Source organism: Pipistrellus kuhlii, unplaced genomic scaffold (genome assembly GCF_014108245.1).
Source record: "Pipistrellus kuhlii isolate mPipKuh1 unplaced genomic scaffold, mPipKuh1.p scaffold_m20_p_3, whole genome shotgun sequence".
In the NCBI taxonomy this organism is placed as follows: domain Eukaryota; kingdom Metazoa; phylum Chordata; class Mammalia; order Chiroptera; family Vespertilionidae; genus Pipistrellus; species Pipistrellus kuhlii.
This window is the reverse complement of record NW_023425529.1, coordinates 14,353,542-14,372,829: the sequence shown is the minus strand read 5'-3', so window position 1 is coordinate 14,372,829 and position 19,288 is coordinate 14,353,542. Positions and strand designations below refer to the sequence as shown.

The following is a 19,288-nucleotide window of genomic DNA, read 5'->3' as shown; positions in this document are numbered from 1 at the left end:
GAGAGGAAGAGAGGGATAGAGAGCTAGAAACATCAATGAGAGAGAAACACCGATCAGCCGCCTCCTGCACACCCCCTACTGGGGATATGCTCGCAACCAAGGTTCATGCCCTTGACTGGAATTGAACCTGGGACCCTTGAGTCTGCAGGTCGACATTCTATCCACTGAGACAAACCGGTTTCGGTGTTTTGTCAGTTTTATTATTTGACCGTTTTCCAGGAGTGAGATTGATTAATCAAAGAATATGTTAATACTTTAAGTTTATGATTCCCAGACTGCCAATGATTTTGAGCATCTTTTGCTTTTTGGCTTTGTTCTTTTGCTCTTCTAGAAGTTTTAAATACGCATATACAGTATATGCTTGTATCTTATACTTCTGGATTCCTAGCAGTCTTAGATTTTCTCAAACTCACTATTTTTGTGTTTCATTACATTTTTTATTGATCTGGATTTTTTAATGTAAGGTTTGGAATGCTTATTTTATTTTTAAATGGATAGACAGTTTGTTAGAATTGTTTATTCTATTCAATTGAACAACCACCTTGTCATATATCTATATACTATACAAATGCCCAGTGACTGAATAGTAAAATGGAATTACCAGTTGCTCTGACGTGCACTGACCACCAGGGGGCAGACACTTCAAACAGGAGCTGTCCCTGGTGGTCAGTGCACTCCCTTACGGGTCCATCCCCGCAGGCCATGCCCCCCACTAGTGCACAAATTCATGCATCAGGCATTTAGTTCTTATGTAATGGAATTATGTGTTTTGTGGGGGTTTTTATTGAGTTTTAGAGAGAAATATCAATTTGTTGTTCCACTTTATGCATCCATTGGTTGGTTTTTGTTTTTTTAAATACATCTTTATTGATTTCAGAGAGGAAAGGAGAGGGAGAAAGAGATCAGTGATGAGAGAAAATCATTGATTGGCTGCCTCCTGCACAGTTCCAATGAGGGATCGAGCCTGCAACCCAAGCATGTACCCTTGACCGGAATTGAACCTGTGACTCTTCAGTCTGCGGACTGACACTAACCGCTGAGCAAAACTGGCTAGGGCCATTGGTTGATTTTTGTACGTGTCCTGACTGAAGATTGAACCCACAACCTTGGTTTATCAGGACTGCGCTCTAACCAACTGAGCTACTCAGCCAGGGCTGGAATTACATGTTTTTGATCTGTGGTTTAAAATCTGCAAATGCAGAAGACTGAATTAAACTATACATGGATTTTTTACTGCTTGGTGGTCGGGCCCGCCAAACCCCCCATGCTATAATATTTTAGGCTCAACTATATATTCTCATATATAATGGAACCAATTTCTATTATTTATTCTCTTCCTTTGATCTATTTGTCTCTTCCTATGCTAATACTATTTTTATTTCATAAACTTTATCAAAATCTACCATTTTGATAATTTGATAAAGCAGTCTGTCTTCTATGCCACATACCCAAACAGTTTCTTTTCATACTTTTCTGTTATTTTGTCATATAATCTTAACACACACACACAGAGAGAAATGTCCTTGTTAGAATTCTCATCAGAATTGCATTACATTTATGTGTTTCAGAAAATTGGCAGTTTTGTCACACTGTCTTTATCTAGTTTTAGGGGATATTTTCCACTTATTTTGATTTTTTTTTCAGGTAGGTTCTGTCGCATTCTTGTTAAATTTATTATATATTTTTTAAACATGAAACACTTCACGAATTTATATGTCTTTATTGTGCTAGGGCTATGTATCTTTCCAACTTGAGTGTATATGCTGCCAAGGCAAGCATATTAAATTTATTCTTAACTGTTTTCTGGTATTGTTACTGATGTGACTGAGGAGTTTTTATTTCTATTTCCATTTCTATATGCTTAATTGGTAAAGTGGAGGAAAGCCATTGATTTCCTATAGTTGTAACAGATGGTTAATATTTTATAACACTATTAATTGATGGAATGGTGGAATATTTGAAGTAATGTTAAAAAAAAAAAAAAAAAAAAAAGTTTGACGCTACCCAGTTAAGAGCATTGGCCTTTGGACTTAGGGTCCTAGGTTTGTTTCAGGTCTAGGACATGTACTTTGGTTACAGGCTTGATTCCTGGGGCACATGTGAAGGCAACCATTCGCTGTGTCTCTCTCACATCTGTGTTTCTCTCTCTGTCTTCCCCCTCCCTTCTACTCTCTCGAAAAATCAATGGAAAAAATATCCTTAAGTGAAGATTAAGATCTCTTGGGATGATACTTTTCTTAAATATTGAAAGCAATGCTATATGCTGACCTAGAGAAATACAAAAGAAATTAAAGTATTGTTATGTTTGCTTTTTAATAACTCAATATTTTTTGACATTCATACAATCAGTTATGACTGTTTGCAAATAGATCAGAATAAATATTCTTATAGATTTGTTAAAATATTAAATAGCTTTTGATATCTTTTCTTTATTGTTTTTAAATAAACTAATTGTATATTAAATACATTATCACAACTCAACTGTGTAACTACCACCCTTGTTGAGTACATTGCTTTATTTTAAAATAATTTAAAACTTAACAGGAATAATTCCATACTGTAAGAATAGTACAAAGAACTCTTGCAGCCAAAACCAGTTTGGCTCAGTGGATAGAGCATCAGCCTGAGGACTGAAGGGTCCCAGGTTCGATTCTCGTCAAGGACATGTACCTTCGTTGCAGGCACATCCTCAGTAGGGGGTGTGTAGGAGGCAGCTGATCGATGTTTCTCTCTCATTGATCGATCTCTCCCTTCCTCTCCGTAAAAAATCAATAAAATTTTTTTTTTTTAAATAGAACTCCTGCATACTTTTCACTCGGATTCTTATTAAAATTTTTCCACTTTTATTGTTCTGTTGATGAAACATGACAATTATACATACTGTGTGTAATATAAGATAACATTCCATTTTCTGCTTGGAAGATAAAAGGCAGATGGGTAAAATGTTTTATTGGTGAATTTGTATGCATACTATTTTCCTGAACGATTTGAGAGTAGATATCACTTGGATAAGGTATTATCTAGTTTTTTAGAATATCAATACTTCTATTTCTTCTTGTAATTACTAATTTGTAGGAAACTAATTTGTGAGTATGAAAATACCTCACTCCTTATGTTGTCCTCCCATGTAGTATTCATTGATGATTTTTGTCTCAATCCATTTTTATCTTATTTTTATTGATTTCAGAGAAAAAGGGGGATAGAAAGATAAAAACATCAGTGATATGATAGACTCATTGATCGGCTGCCTCCTGCGTACCCCCTACTAGGTATCAAGCCTACAACCTGGGCATGTGCCCTTGACCAGAATTGAACCTGGTACCCTTGAGTCTACAGGCTGTTGTTCAATCCACTGAGCCAAACCAGCTATAGGGCTGAATCCATTTTTATTACACTGGTTATTGCCCTTTTAAAAGATAAAATATTCTGTGTTCATTTCTGTGTTATTAAAAGTTTTTTAAACCAATTTTTAATGGCTGTAATACTATTCTATTCTGTATCTGGCTTAATTTTATTAGTTATTTCCCTATTTTTGAATATTTATACTGATTTCAATATTTTATTAGGAAAATGTCTGTGATGAAAATTGCAGTATGTTAATTGGAACTGATTTTTCTCTTATTCTGGATATCTAGAAATAGAATGAATTATTTTGAAATTCTTTACCTATTTCTAAATATAGTAGACAATGTTATGGGGAAAATTGTAATTTTACAAGCCATACATACCCACTATAGAAGAGTTAGTAAATACAGATTAGCAAAAGAAGAAAAATCCTTAATTCTGCCAGTGAATTAAAATCACAATTTGTTAATATTTCTCCCTTTAGAGGCTCTCTATATAAATATCTTTTATAAATATCTAGAACTCTTTTTCAAGGTAGAATTATATCACAATAGCATCCCTTTCAGAATTTGTTTTCAAGTTAGTAAAGAAACCAACAGTGTTTCTAATGGCTGAATAATTTTGCTCATCTTTGTGCATACCAAAATTTATTTGTCCTGTTTTCCCTTATTGGACTTACAGTTTATTTCTAGTTGCTTACTATTATAAACCATGATAGAATAAATATCTTTATATTGATTTCAACTTTTATAATGAATTCCATAAGAAAGGGTGAAAGTGAACTAACTTCTCAGATTGAAAAGTACTTATAAACATTTTGCCCTATGTGTGTGTGTATGTAGTTTTTTTGTTGTTGTTGATCTTTTTCTTTTGGCTGGGCCATTTACAAAAAAGTCTTATTTTGAGTGCTTGCTTCTAGAAACTTCAAGTATCTCCCTAGAATTAGACATTCTCTAAATTATTACAACCAAGAATATTAACAATAACTTCCCAGTATCATATAAATAAATACCTAATATTCATATTTGGAATTTTTTTCCTGTTGTCCCTGGAACATCTTTTTAGTTATTTTTCCTCCTAAACCAGGATCCAATCAAGGTTCATACATTACATATGATAAAGAGATCAGGTAATTTTAAAAATTATGTTCTGGGATTTCTTCCATTGTTTCCTTGTGGTGTCATTAAACTTTTTTTTCTGTTTCTATATTTTCTGTAAACCAGAATTAGTTGGAAAGGCTTACATTAGAATTATACTAAATATGCCAAGACCGGTTTGGCTCAGTGGATAGAGCGTCGGCCTGAGGACTGAAAGGTCCCGGGTTCGATTCCGGTCAAGAGCACGTAACTTGGTTGCGGGCACATCTCCGGTGGGGGGTGTGTGCAAGAGGCAGCTGATCGATGATTCTCATCGATGTTTCTAACTCTCTATCCCTTTCTCTTCCTCTCTGTGTAAAATCAATAAAATATGTATTAAAAAAAAAAGAATTATACTAAATATATTTGATAAGGATATATTATAAGTGACATTATTTAAGTACTTCATATTATACCATAGTCTATTTTATCAGATGTAATTTCAGATTGTTCATTAATTTATCTGTATTTGATCACTTGGGTAATATGAAGACTATTAGCCCTATTTCTTTTTTTCTTTTTGCAGTTAACATTTAATCTCTGGGGAACTTTGGAACCATTGGGATATCCTTGTTTTCAACAACCTTTCACTTAGCTGTTTTAATATTCATTGATGATCCTTTATCAGTTATTTATTCACTGTATTGCAGTGAATTTCTAATTCTCTCTCTTTTTTTTTTTTAATCCTCTAGATCATGTTTATTGGTTTTAGAGGGGCGGGGAGAAACATCATTGTGAGAGTGAAACATTGATTGACTGCCTCTTGCACACTGGGGATCAAGCCCACAACCCTTCAGTGTGGGGGACTGACACCTAACTAGCTGAACCACACCAGCCAGAGCAGCAGTTAACACATTAAGTGCCCAGCCTATTTTGTCTTCCGGATGGAAAGTATAGTGTCTGTCACCGGTGACTGACTGGGTGTTTAACATGTTAAATATTATTTACAAAACTGGGGCCAGACTGGATTTACCTGCAGGCCATAGTTTGCCAGCCACTAACTTGAGACCATAGGAATAATTCTTTGAATTATTAAGGCATCACTTTCATACTAAGTATAATTTATATATATCAGTGATCACTGAGTTGTGAACTATACAGTATTTTTAATTTTATTTTCGAGAGTGAGAGAAGGGAGAAACATCAATTTGTTGTTGTACCTATTTATGCATTCATTGTTTGTTTCTTGCATGTGACCTAACCGGAAATTGAACTCACAACCTTAAGCAAATAGGGACCAATGCTCTAACCAACTGAGCTATCTGGCTAGGGCTTATATATTCAGTTATTTCTTAAGAATGTGAGAGCCTGACTGGTTTGGCTCAGTGGATAGAGTGTCGGCCTGCGGACTGAAGGGTCCCAGGTTCGATTCCGGTCAAGGGCATGTACCTTGGTTGCGGGCACATCCTCAGTGGGGGATGTGCAGGAGCAGCTAATCGATGTTCTCTCTCATTGGTTTCTAACTCTCGCTCTCCCTTCTTCTCTGTAAAAAATCAATAAAATATATATATTTTTAAAATGTGTGAAAGGATAACTTTTAAAAAGATTTTCATTTGAAAACAGTTTTTAAAATGTACTGCTTAGCTGAAACCGGTTTGGCTCAGTGGATAGAGCGTTGGCCTGCGGACTGAAAGGTCCCGGGTTTGATTCCGATCAAGGGCATGTACCTTGGTTGCAGGCACATCCTCAGTGGGGGTGTGCAAGAGGCAGCTGATCGATGATTCTCTCTCATTGATGTTTCTAAATCTCCTTCTCTCTTCCTCTCTGTAAAAAAAAAATCAATAAAATATTTTTTAAAAATGTACTGTTTAAAGGCAATCAGTGGATCTCCTGATTCCCAGATACTGGGAAAAAGCTGTTAACTCCTAGCACTTTTAGAATATGAGCCATATCCTTCAAGGAAGATTTACCATATACATATACATACATACGTATACACACACAAACACACAATTAGAAAACACCTCTAAAAGCCGTAATATTTTATGCTTTGAAGAAGATATATGCATATTTCCAGGTCAAGTCTTTGAATTAGAATTTGCTCTATTGGTGACGTTAAATGCTAAATTTTGGTGTGCTTTTTTGAAGCCTCTTATTATATATCCTCAAGTGGAATGATGACTTTTTGCTTGGTATCTAGGACTCTTCTGACTTTTCTGGTTTTCTTGTTTTGTGTTATTTTCTGTGGCATGGTTTTAGTCCTTCTGACTATGAATGCAATCTCACTTGATTTTTTTTTTTTTTTTAAGATTCTTGGAAAGTATTTATTATGATTTGGCCTGATTACAAGTGTTTGACTACTTGTATTTAGAAGTTATGCTATCATTTAATGAAAGAAATTAAATATGTAATGTTTTTATCTAAAATGTCTTATTAATATATTTTAATCTCAGCTTTTATGTTTATTATGCTGTTTCTTAAATTACTAATACTATGCTATGTGTACTATAAAGGCGAACAGCTGCTTGGAGAACTACAAGTGAAGAAAAGAAAGCATTAGATCAAGCTAGTGAAGAGATTTGGAATGATTTTCGAGAAGCTGCAGAAGCACATCGACAAGTTAGAAAATATGTTATGAGCTGGATCAAGCCTGGGATGACAATGATAGAAATCTGGTAAAAAGGAATATGATTTAATAAGATCATGAGAAGAATTATTTTTTAGAGCTGACTTCATTGTAATCTTTGGCTTTCATTACAACTTTACTAAAACTAAATGAAGGTTCTAGAAATATCTTCTAAATTCTTGTAATGTTGATGTAACAAGGAAACCATTAGAGGACATTTGTACTTCAACCTTCCTATTTTGTATTCATGTATACTCATGTGCAAATGCACACATTATTCTTATTTTTTGTCTTGAACTCTGTTATTTTACTATCTACCAATTCATGTTAAATTAAAATTCTTGGACACAAAAATTTAAAATGCAATGAAGAAACCAATGAAAGCAATTATTTTTCCAGTTTTCCCCTTGAGAAATCATTCTCTAATTCATATTTCAAAATATGCAACATTAAGTAAATAAAGTGTAATCAGCATTAAAATTAGTCTATGTCAATAATGTTACCTACTAGGAAACTTAAGTTCTATCATTTAATTTCTCCAGATTTCTAGTTTAATTCATTTTCTAATCTTTTAGAGGTGAACTATTTTCATAGCTTCAGAGAACTGTTATTCACATTCAGAAGTGCTCAGATTATTTCCAGAAAGTAATTTAAGAGTTTTAGTTAACTTTCTGAATATGACGAGTTTTAAGATTTATAAGGTTATACCTTATATGAAATGTCCAAGTAAACAAGTTTTGTTTTTATTTTTTAGTGAAAAGTTGGAAGATTGTTCACGAAAGCTAATAAAAGAGAATGGATTAAATGCAGGCCTGGCATTTCCTACTGGGTGTTCTCTCAATAACTGTGCTGCCCATTATACTCCCAATGCTGGTGACACAACAGTATTACAGTATGATGATATCTGTAAGATAGACTTTGGAACACATATAAGTGGTAAGTTCTTAGAAATGATTTCACCCCACCCTCTCCTTAAAAGGACTAGTCTTTTCTCTGTTGGATGGGGCAGGTCTATAGATACTGAATTCCCAAATTTTCTTCTTAATGCCTCACTTTTTAATAGAGCTGTGTTGAGGTAGATTTTGAAATTTGCTTTAAAGCATCCTACTAAATGGAGTATAATAAAAACCATCAGGTAATTGAAGTTTACCCTTTGTATCAAGGCATGCAAAATATAATCTTGCCCTAACCGGTTTTGCTCAGTGGATAGAGCGTCGGCCTGTGGACTCAAGGATCCCAAGTTCAATTCCATTCAAGGGCATGTACCTTGGTTGCAGGCACATCCCCAATAGGGGCGGTGCAGGAGGCAGCTGATTGATGTTTCTCTCTCATTGATGCTTCTAACTCTCTCTCCCTCTCCCCTCCTCTCTGTAAAAAAAAATCAATAAAAAATATTAGAAAAGAAAAATATAATCATAAAATTCTTCAGGTATTATTTCAGACATTCATACAACAACAAATGATTATTTAGAACCTTTACGTTTACCAACCTTTATACTTGTTAGCTTTTCTGTAAGTATAGTTTTATCTCACTTTAACAGGTGAGAAAGCAAAGCTTAAATTAAGTACTTACCTAAGCTTTTATAAAATCGAAGAAGCTGGGATTATGGTTAGCATCCTGTGGACCTACACATATTCTCTGCCTACATTGCTGTTTCTTAGTACCCTTGGATTTTCTAGCTTTGATTTGTTTCTGTTTATATTTTTGCATAACTGCCTCGTGAGTACTGAATTAGTGCTATCTTGAAGTAATATGTATTACCCCTGAAATTATCTTTTCCTCCTGAATCTTTCATATAACTTAATAATTTTACTTTTTTGCCCCTGTTAACTAGCAAGGATAAGCAATGGAGTAGATGCTATAAAATAGATAAATCGACTAGCTGATAAGTAAATTGTCTTTAAACAAGAATTTTTTTCTTACAGGTAGGATTATTGACTGTGCTTTTACTGTCACTTTTAATCCCAAATATGATACATTATTAAAAGCTGTAAAAGATGCCACTAACACTGGAATAAAGGTATGTGAACTGTAATCACTATTTCATTCCATATGTTTTGAGCACATTATAACTTGCTTAAGAACTTTGGATTATGTAAGACTATTATATAGTGTACCAAAGGTTTTTATAGAGGAAGTTCAATGTACAAAGCAGTTTTGAAATTAAGGTAATGTAAAATTCTGCGCTTTGAATAACATTATACATTATTTGGTCTTTAGTGTGCTGGAATTGATGTTCGTCTATGTGATGTTGGTGAGGCAATTCAAGAAGTTATGGAATCCTATGAGGTTGAAATAGATGGGAAGACATATCAAGGTATGTTCTTTAAAAAATATATCTTAGTTAAAATGGTGTGACCTTTGCAAAACTAATTTTAAAAAAGTGTTAGAGTGCTTTCTTTGGATTAGTTGCTTCATCTTTATCTCTTGAGAATATAGGAAGGAAATGGGAAAATGACCTGCTTATGGTAGGAGGAGTATGTGGTCATTAGCTGGGAATTGTTGCCAGGCTCCTCTGGTAGCTGATAAGAAGACACTTGGGTATTTATCCCAGGATGGCCAAAATGTAGACTAGGTTTTCTGTGACTAGTCAAATTATAACTGCCTCAAGGAGTACTGAATTAGTGCTGTCTTGAAGTAATATATTCTATCCCTGGAATTATCTTTTTCATAACTCAGAGAAGTTAAATATAAAATTGAGAGGCTAGTTTATTCCTTGTGTGTCCTTTAATCTTTGTTGTTTTTAATCCTCACCCAAGGTTATTTTTTTCCATTGATTTTTAGAAAGAGTGGAAGGGAGGAGGGGGAAGGAGAGAGATTGGTTGCCTCTTGCACACATGCCAGCAGGTTGTGGAATCAAACTCTCAACCTTTTGGAGTATGGGCTGACTCTCTGCCCATTGAGCTGGTCATCTTTATTCCATCTGCCTGCTACTCTTTCCTAGCCACTGCCTTAAGTACACAGTTCCAGACTCACCTATACTCTTCCTCAGTCCAGTCTTCCTCGGACTCCCAGCATCTATCTGACCACTCTTAAGCACCCATCCTCCTGCTGCATCTATACTCATAGCTTTCTGATCCCGCTATCCTAATAACGTCCTTACAGAACTCCTACATTTCCTTTAACCATATTCTGTCTGTTCTGTATAGTCTGAGTGGCATCTGTCATGTTTCCTTACCCTTTGGTAAATTCATATAATTCAGCATTTTTGTATTACCTTGTGATAATATATAGACTATGGTATTATGTTTTTAGCAAGTGCAAAAGTAGTTTTTCCTTTGAGACCAATCCAAAATACATCTAAGTAAAAACAGATTTTTCTTAAAAAATTTTTGTTAAAACAAAAATACATTTAGCTGAAACCGGTTTGGCTCAGTGGTAGAGCTTCGGTCTATGGACTGAAAGGTCCCAGGTTCGATTCCGGTCAAGGGCATGTACATTGGTTGCAGGCACATCACCAGTAGGGGGTGTGCAAGAGGCAGCTGGTCGATGTTTCTCTCTCATCGACGTTTCTAGCTCTCTATCTCTCTCTCCTCTCTGTAAAAAATCAATAAAAAATATATATATTTTTAAAAATAAATACATTTAAATAAATCAATTAACCTAACATAACCAAGTTACACAGAAGAAGCAAGGCACAGGGATATCCATTTCATATTATACATGTTTTTGATAGACACAGGCTAATTCTGGGACCAATAGCTTTTAAAAGTAACTTTCTAGATAAGAAAGGCTGCTCAGACTTGGAGGTGGTATGAGAATGAAGAAAACGTGCTTTTAGGGGTCAGGCAGTTCTATCTTTGAGCTTAGATAATCCTAAAACCTTTTAAGAACCCAAGGTGTGTATGTGTGTGTATATATATTTTAGTGTAATAGGATTAATGCTATTATTTTTTGTTTTGTTTAGAAATATAAATTTTATGATAGTGTCTGAAAAGTGAAGGGTAGGGGGAGGCAACAGGCTGACAGGAAAGGCAAGGCTCTTCAATGACGGAGACTTATCTCAAGGGAAAGCTTAGGTCCAGCAGTGTCTCCCAAGGACACTCTGAATCCTAAGGAGAGATACTCAAGGGCTAGATGGAATAGATCTGTGTGATGAGTAACTGATGTCTATATGGCAACTTTGAGGAGACCCTTGATATCAGGCTCAATGTTGGAGGAGGGGGAGAGTGCAGCCGTAGTGTCAGAAGGGGTTCCCCCTTCGGCCTGGTAAGGAACTTCTTAAGGTTCCAGGACATATCTGAGTGGTATACTGGTCGCCAAATGATGGATTTTGGATTGGTTATGAGAGAAAATGGGTCATCATAAGGGTAGGGGAACTTGTTCTTCAGGTAGGTGAAGACAGGATGATTGTTCTGACCATTCATCTCACACTTTTGGGCAAGGGTAAAGGTTGACTGGAATCCACCCCCAAGAGCGAGCATACTTGAAATTTATTTAGAATCTCATTCTGACAGTTCTCCTGATGTCCAAATTGGTTGCAAGGGAAACCAAGAACCACCAAGTGCCTGGGAAAGGGGCATTGCAGCTCATTGAGCTGGTTCAGAGCGATGCTAAATTTTCAGTCAGCACTGCCCTGCCTCAGAATGTATTGAAATCTATCTGCTCCCCAGCCAGGCTGATAGTAGTGAGGTCATAGAACGACTTGGCAGTGTGTAAAGCCACAGTGGAAGTGCAGGGTCTAGAAAATCTTTTTTTATTTAAATGTATTTTTTAATGGGTCAGTTTGCCGGTCTTAGAGATATAGTAATAATTGCTGACTTTTAAATACATTTAGCTTATTTATATAAAAGGCAATATTTTTGAAGAGCTGAGAATTTTATTTTTCTGTACCATCCTCTAAATTTGTAATATACTTGTTATTATTTCACTGATACAGTTTTGGAAAAAACCTTGCTACTTAATTCTGCCCTAGAAGAAACATAGCTCATCTGAATGATTCTAGCACTGTACCGCTAGATTTTTTTAAATCTTTTTTATTGTAAACTGTAATAAACACTATTTGTACAATATCCTATATAATACGAGGCCAATATACAAATCAACTGAACAGCAGAACTACCAGTCACTATGACACACACCACCAGGGGGCAGACGCTCAACACAGGAGCTGCCCCCTGGTGGTCAGTGTGCTTCCACATGGGGAGCACCACTCAGAAAAGAGCCCAGGGGTGGTGGCAGCAGCGCAAAGGAGTGCCTGTGGTAAAGAGGCAGGCAGTAAGGAGCAAAGAATCCCAGGTTGCAAGAAGGGTGTTCAAGGGGATCGGGCCTAAGCTGGCAGGAGGAAATCCCCCAAGAGGTCCTGGACTGTGAGAGGGTGCAGGCGGGTTGAGGGACACACCCCCGCTCCTCCCAACCACCCAATGCATGAATGTCATGCACCAGGCCTCTAGTTCTATCTGTACAGGCCTTCTCTATTTCAGTGTTCTTCCTCTAGTAAACCACTATCTTAAGTACTAAAGTATTTGCATTTGCTTTTCTTTATATCTTTTACAATCTAGTTACATATCCCTAAATAGTTACCTAATTACCGTATTTTTCGGGCCATAAGATGCACCGGACCATAAAACGCACCAGTTTTTAGAGAAAGGAAATGAAGAAAAAAAGATTCTGAAACAAATAGTGTCCTAAAATATTTTATGTGCATTAAAACCCAACATCACAGTCATAAACACATGTAATCAACCCTGTAAAGTAAACAGCAGCATTTAGAACCATTTTAGAGCCGGGCAAGCACACAGAGACCACACAGAGCCGGGCAAGTAAAAAAACTTTTTTTTTAAAGTATATGTGTAGGCTATATTTGGACCATAAGACGCAGGGACTTTTTCCCCCCACTTCTGGGGGGGGGGGGGGGGAGTGCGTCTTATGGTCCGAAAAATACTGTATGCATAATTTTGAAAATATTAAATGTACATGTATGTGTGTGTGTGTGTGTGTGTATATATATATATATATATATATATATGCATTCCATTGCACAATATGTGTATAATTGTGCCTTCCTTTGCTCATTTTTTTTTCTTTAGGTTTAGTTTGGTGTATCCCTAGTATTTTTATTTCTGAGTAGCATTCCATTGTGTGACTACACCACAGTTTGTTTATTCTATCATTATCAGGACCTTGGGTTTGTTTGAGATTTTCTATTTTAACATTGCAAATGTTGATGGAGTAATAAAATTTAAGGTTTCATAAATCCTATCATTTTAATACAAAATACTAATTTTTACATTGCCTTTTAGACCTTAACAATATATAATTTTCATGTTTTTAATTATTATGTACATGGCATTTTATGACTGTTTTTATTGATTAACAATACCTCCTTAGATGGACCCCCTTGTGTCTTCATCACATAGTTTATTCTTTTCCCACCATTTCTCTCTTCTCACTTCTAGTTTTTAATTAACATTGCAATAAACATATTTTTATATTACACTAGTTTTCCACTTTGTATTTTAACTACCTTAAGATGAGGTTAAACTATTTTTTTTCTTATTATGCCAGTGAAACCAATTCGTAATCTAAATGGGCATTCAATTGGGCCATACAGAATACATGCTGGGAAAACAGTGCCCATTGTGAAAGGAGGAGAGGCAACAAGAATGGAGGTATGTATGTTCTTTGTGAAGCATTTTGATTTTCTTTTTCCCAAACCAAAGATAGTGATAGTTAAGTACATAGTATCTTGAGCAAAATTAACTTGTCATTTATATTTACCTTGACAGTGATTGGGCCATATTAGTGTGCAAATTTTTTCTTAAGATGCTTTTGTTGATTTTAGAGAGATTGCCTCCTGCATACACCCTTACCGGGGATTGAATCTGCTACTTGATTATGTGCCCTGACCAGGAATCAAACTGGCAACCTTTTGGTACACTGTACGATGCACAACCAACGGAGCCACACCGGCCATGGCTTTAGTGTGCAAATTTTGTCCTGTCAGATCAGGGCTCAAATCAGTTATGTAAGATTGGGTATGTCAAAGGGTTGTTTATTCAACACATAGTGAATATTTACTGAGCATCATGGATGTGCCTGCCAGTCGTTTCAGTAGGCACTAAGGATATAGTTAACAAAACAAAATTCCTTGCCCATGTAAAGCCTGCATTCTAAAAGGAGGACATAGAAAGACCAAAAAACGCTAAGGAGGTAAAAAGCCAGGAAGGTGGATAAGGACTGCCAAGGGTATTCATGTTGTTTCGTCCATGAAGTAGGAAATACCTCAGCCTGACATTAAGATAAGGTAATTTTAATTCGTTCTTAATTTTTCTTGTCTCCCTATTCTAATGTATTTTTTAGGAAGGAGAAGTATATGCCATTGAAACCTTCGGTAGCACAGGAAAAGGCATTGTTCATGATGATATGGAATGTTCACATTACATGAAAAATTTTGATGTTGGACATGTGCCAATAAGGTGAGAGTCTTATTTCTGTATGACTAGTGAGTTTCCCTTCCCAGTTATCAGCTATTTTAAAAATGTGAAAAATATTCAGTGATACAAAGTTTTATATCCTAATATTAAATTCTGTGGATTCCCATAATGCAGCAAAGAGATTAGCCTGTTAAAAATTTTACCGGTAACTGAGATGAAAATGATGTAGGTAACTGTTTTCTTCAGGTCCAGTTTCTAATAATTGTAATAATTTTAGAGATGATAATTTTGTAGTATTTCTGGATTTTTTTCCTTATATTTGGTAAACTTTATCTTTTTATTTACTTTAAAAAAATCTTTTTGTCCCTAGCTTGTTTGGCAGTGGATAGAGCATTGGCCTATGGACTAAAGGGTCCCAGGTTCGATTCCGGTCAAGGGTATATGCCCGGGTTGCGGGCTCAATCCCCAGTAGAGGGGGCGTGCAGCAGGCAACCTATCAATGATTCCCTCTTATCATTGATGTTTCTTTTTTCTTAATATATTTTATTGATTTTTTTTTTACGGAGAAGGAGAGGAAGAGTTAGAAACATCGATTAGCTGCCTCTTGCACGCCCATTACTGGGGATGTGCCTGCAACCAAGGTACATGGCCTTGACCAGAATCGAACTTTCAGTCCGCAGGCCAACACTCTTATCCACTGAGCCAAACCAGTTAGGGCCATTAATGTTTCTATCTCTCCTTATACCTTTCTCTCTGAAGTCAATAAAAATATATTTTTTAAAACTATCTTTTTGATAGTTGGGTGAAAAATTTATACCTACATAATGTTCAGGTCTTTCAGCTTGATGCATAAAAAAAGAAATTCTCACCAAAATACTGTTGGTGAGTTTGTACTGGGAGTTTCACACATGCATAGACACAGACATAAGAGCCTTCATCTGGCTTCCTATTCAGCTGCCATCTATAATTAATATGGGCTGTTTTATATCCTTGCTTTTGAATGTGAAAACAAAAGTTTTTAAACTTTTAAGTAAACTTACAGATACCATTTGAGTTTTTCTTAATGGGGAAGTGAGTTTTGGTAACTTTTTAGCTATAAATCTTGGATTTTCTTCTTTTTAGGCTTCCAAGAACAAAACACTTGTTAAATGTCATCAATGAAAACTTTGGTACCCTTGCCTTCTGCCGGAGATGGCTGGATCGCTTGGGAGAAAGTAAATATTTGATGGCTTTGAAGAATCTGTGTGACTTGGGCATTGTAGATCCGTATCCACCATTATGTGACATTAAAGGATCATATACAGCACAGTTTGAACATACCATACTGTTGCGTCCAACATGTAAAGAAGTTGTCAGCAGAGGAGATGACTATTAAACTTAGTCCAAAGCCACCTTAACGTCTTTTATTTTATAAGCTTTGTTGGAATACATTATACCAGAATTGGTTTGCGACATGTTGTCTGTTTAACAGTGGACCTATATACTTTTATTTGTGTTTAAAAAGGAATTTGATCAAAGGCAAACAGTCTAATGTAATTAACCATGGAAAAAGCTTTCAGGACTTTTCAAAAGTTAACTTTTTTCTCCTGACTAGAAAATGCTATAAAGTTCAAAATAGTTAGGAATGACTTAAGCATTTTGTTTTGAACACCTAAAAGATGCTTTTCAAATATTTATATTGCCATATTCTTATTTGAATGCTTTGAATGAATACATCCAATTCTGCACCTATAACTTCTAGTATTGCTTTTTAACCTTCCTGGAATCCATTTTCTAAAAAATAAAGACATTTTCAGACCTAAGAGCTACATTTCAATGTCTGTGGTTATAATTTTGCACAGAAAATAGCTAAACTTAATGTAGGGAAATGTAGAGCTTTTATCTGGATTTTGATCTGTACTCTGAAACTTTTTTTCTGATATAGTGGCTAAACATGATCTATACATGTATAAAGTGGGAGAAGCTTCATAAATTAATATACAGCTTTAGGAATATTTTGCCTTTTTTTAAGGACCATATTAGTCCTTATCTTTCATTTTTTTCTCTGGCATTGGAAATATCTATTTGTAACATGACTTAGGGATGTTGTACAACTTGAAACCTTGATTTAGTAAAATAACATTTATATCCTTTGTCCAGTGCTATATATATTACGAAAGGTATTCAGCTTGTTTGGTAAACCAAAAATGCATTTAGAACCACAAAAACAGGAAAATTTTCCATGATTGGGTCTTATTCTAGTTAGAAGTTAAATTGAATTATTAGGCTTTTTCATTAGTGAGCCAAATTCTTTAGCACCCTGTACCTCGACTGGTTTGGATTTATAACATTATGGGTGATATTTCAGCAAGTGAGGTTATAGGGACTCATTAAAGCAGCTAAGTGCATAAGTGAATGTAAGATGCATAATACTTGAACTGAACCCCACTACCAATTCATGAACAAACTGCTTGAATTCTATGTAAATTATTTTTGGGAATGTTTCAAAAAAAACTTTCAAAATAGTTATGTACTAAGGTAAAGCCTTAATTTGTATGTTTAGCACAGTAACATTTATTGCCTCTGGGATGCTGTTTTGTATTTTAATGTTTTTCTCATAGGAAGAGAAACCTGACTTCTGTACTTAGATCATTTATTATACATTAAAAAACCGCTTTCAGCATTTGAATTATAAATGAATGTTGTGGGATAAACAATCTAGTTTAGCTATATGAGCCATGTTTACTATGGTGCTAATGTTCATGAGCTATCTTTGAATAAGTTCTCCATTTTCTGTGATGTGCTAGTGGCAGAGCTCATCAGTTTGTGCTTGGATATGTTACAGGGCTTGGGCCCGCCAGCTAGCTCATCTGGAGTTTTTGAGTCCATACTGTTTTGATGTACTTTGGAGGGAGGTATAAAATAACCTGATTTCCAAACCCCTGAATTTTAGAATTGACCTTTTGAGTAAAAAAATTTGGAGCTTTGTGAGACCTCTTTAGTAGTAGTGATTTTAACCCATTTATGAGATCCAAGCTCCCTTCCCAGGTAACTGTTGGAAGCAGTAGCACCACTTACATGCCGCTGGAATGGCTGGAAGGGATATGATCTTGTATATAAAAAAGCTTTCACTTAAGGAAAAACTGTACTGTTTACCTACTAGACATGTATCTCTCGAAACCATTCTGTCATGTTTATAATGATGTACCTTATTGGTAACCAATTATTAGTTTGAATGTTTAACAATAGTGCCTTTAGTAAATTATTTTACAATCAAAACGTTGTTTTTTGTTAGATCAATTTAGCATAATGTAAAAGCCCATGTTGAGATGTACAGTAAGAAATCTTAAATTTCTGTACATTGTCTAGGTTTTAGTTTCATTTTAATACTTTTTTTAAGATCTGATTTAGGTTAGCAAAATTGAGCAAGTTACCACATCCTTCCTTGACCTCACACATGGGTTTTAGTTTTAAAGGATTAGAAAGGGCTATAAGCCATTTTCTTATATATTACATTGAAATAAGTACCAAAAACAAGCAACTATCCTGTATAATAGGCTAATATGCAAATTGTCCCCTCTATCAGGAGTTCAACCAGAGGGTGCCCCCTGCCCCAGCTGGACCCCACCCATGCACAAATTTGTGCACCCACTCTCTAGTACCATAAACAACACCAGAAGCCCATTGCAGGATACTCATGCAAGAATAGGTTTTCCTTCCCCTGGCTTTACTCCCAGTCACCTGTAGCCAGCAAGTCCTCACTTCTATCTGGAGCACCACTCCAATAGCTCCCTCGGCCCCCCTTTCCCCTTCACTCTGCTCCCCATCTGTATATGCAGAATAACCTCCATCTTTGGGTTAATTTGCATATTCAGATTAGTTGTAGGTGTAGCAGAGTGATGGTTAATTTGGATGATTTTTTTAATTAGGTAAGATAGCTTCTAGAGTTGTTTTAAAATATCCCACTAAAATTAGGTGTTAAGAGGTATAGCAGTTGATCTAAGGATAAAGTAATCCTTGAAATAAAAACTATACTCAGTAACTTCACCACATAAGTCTTTAATGAGGTATAATTACATTAACAGTTGAGGTAATGATTTGCATAGGTATTTAATAAATGATTTTAAGTCTTAGCCATTTAACACTCAAGTTGTTTTTTGGCATGATTTGTCTGTTCAGTGATAAAGTCTCATTGCACTCCACAAAGCTACCTGAGATGACTTGTTCTCTGAAATTTAAGGAAGATTTGCTAATAGAGGTTGTCCTTCACAAGCTTATATTACGATGATCACTAGTGGAGAACAGCATTTAACATATTTTCCATTAAGAATTCAACCAGCTTTTTTTCTTAAAAAATCTAGTGGTTAACACTGAGCTCTTATAGAGCTGATCAACATATATTAGTGGATTCTCCTTTTCAAGACATTTTATTCCATGAAGAATCTCAAGATATGTAGTACAAAGTTTTAAAAGATTTAATATTTAGACAAAATGAATTCATAAAACAAATTAAATTGTACTTGCATAACATAAACTATTTGATAAATTCATATATTCTTTATTAGAATCATTACAAACCAGTTTGCTGCCAGATGAATCATTCTAAGTCCCAACGATCATTGTTATATCTACAGTACTGAAGTTATTTAAGCATACTGTTTATAAAGCTGCCATTTTCATTTGTATGGTTGACTATGCCAAATGAACAATTATTAAAAATATATTTTTTAAATGAAGTTCCTTTAACAACAGTAATGTCTTCTGAGCCTTTAACACACAAAGCTTCAAGATATCAATGAGTGTGATTAATAAGTATTTTTTCTCTTTGAAAATAGTAATTTATGTACCTTCAAGGGGCAAAGGTAATTTCAATATACAAATAGCC

At 35.3% G+C, this 19,288-nt stretch overlaps 1 protein-coding gene and 1 pseudogene across 8 annotated transcripts in view; one reads left to right on the top strand and one right to left on the bottom strand.

Annotated features, from left to right (window-relative positions):
• Nucleotides 1–17,676, top strand: part of METAP2 (methionyl aminopeptidase 2) — a 33,122-nt gene extending 15,446 nt beyond the window's left edge. For all 8 annotated transcript variants that reach the window (XM_036458728.2, XM_036458725.2, XM_036458723.2 and 5 more), the window contains 7 exons: nt 6,935–7,096; nt 7,802–7,983; nt 8,974–9,068; nt 9,269–9,365; nt 13,556–13,659; nt 14,351–14,466; nt 15,547–17,676. In XM_036458728.2, the coding sequence (XP_036314621.1) occupies nt 6,935–7,096; nt 7,802–7,983; nt 8,974–9,068; nt 9,269–9,365; nt 13,556–13,659; nt 14,351–14,466; nt 15,547–15,799 (1,009 nt within the window). In that variant the 3' untranslated portion in view covers nt 15,800–17,676. The remainder of the gene's footprint in view (nt 1–6,934; nt 7,097–7,801; nt 7,984–8,973; nt 9,069–9,268; nt 9,366–13,555; nt 13,660–14,350; nt 14,467–15,546) is intronic.
• On the bottom strand, nt 10,962–12,596 carry LOC118728405 (annotated as a pseudogene).
• Nucleotides 17,677–19,288: the final 1,612 nt, after the last annotated feature.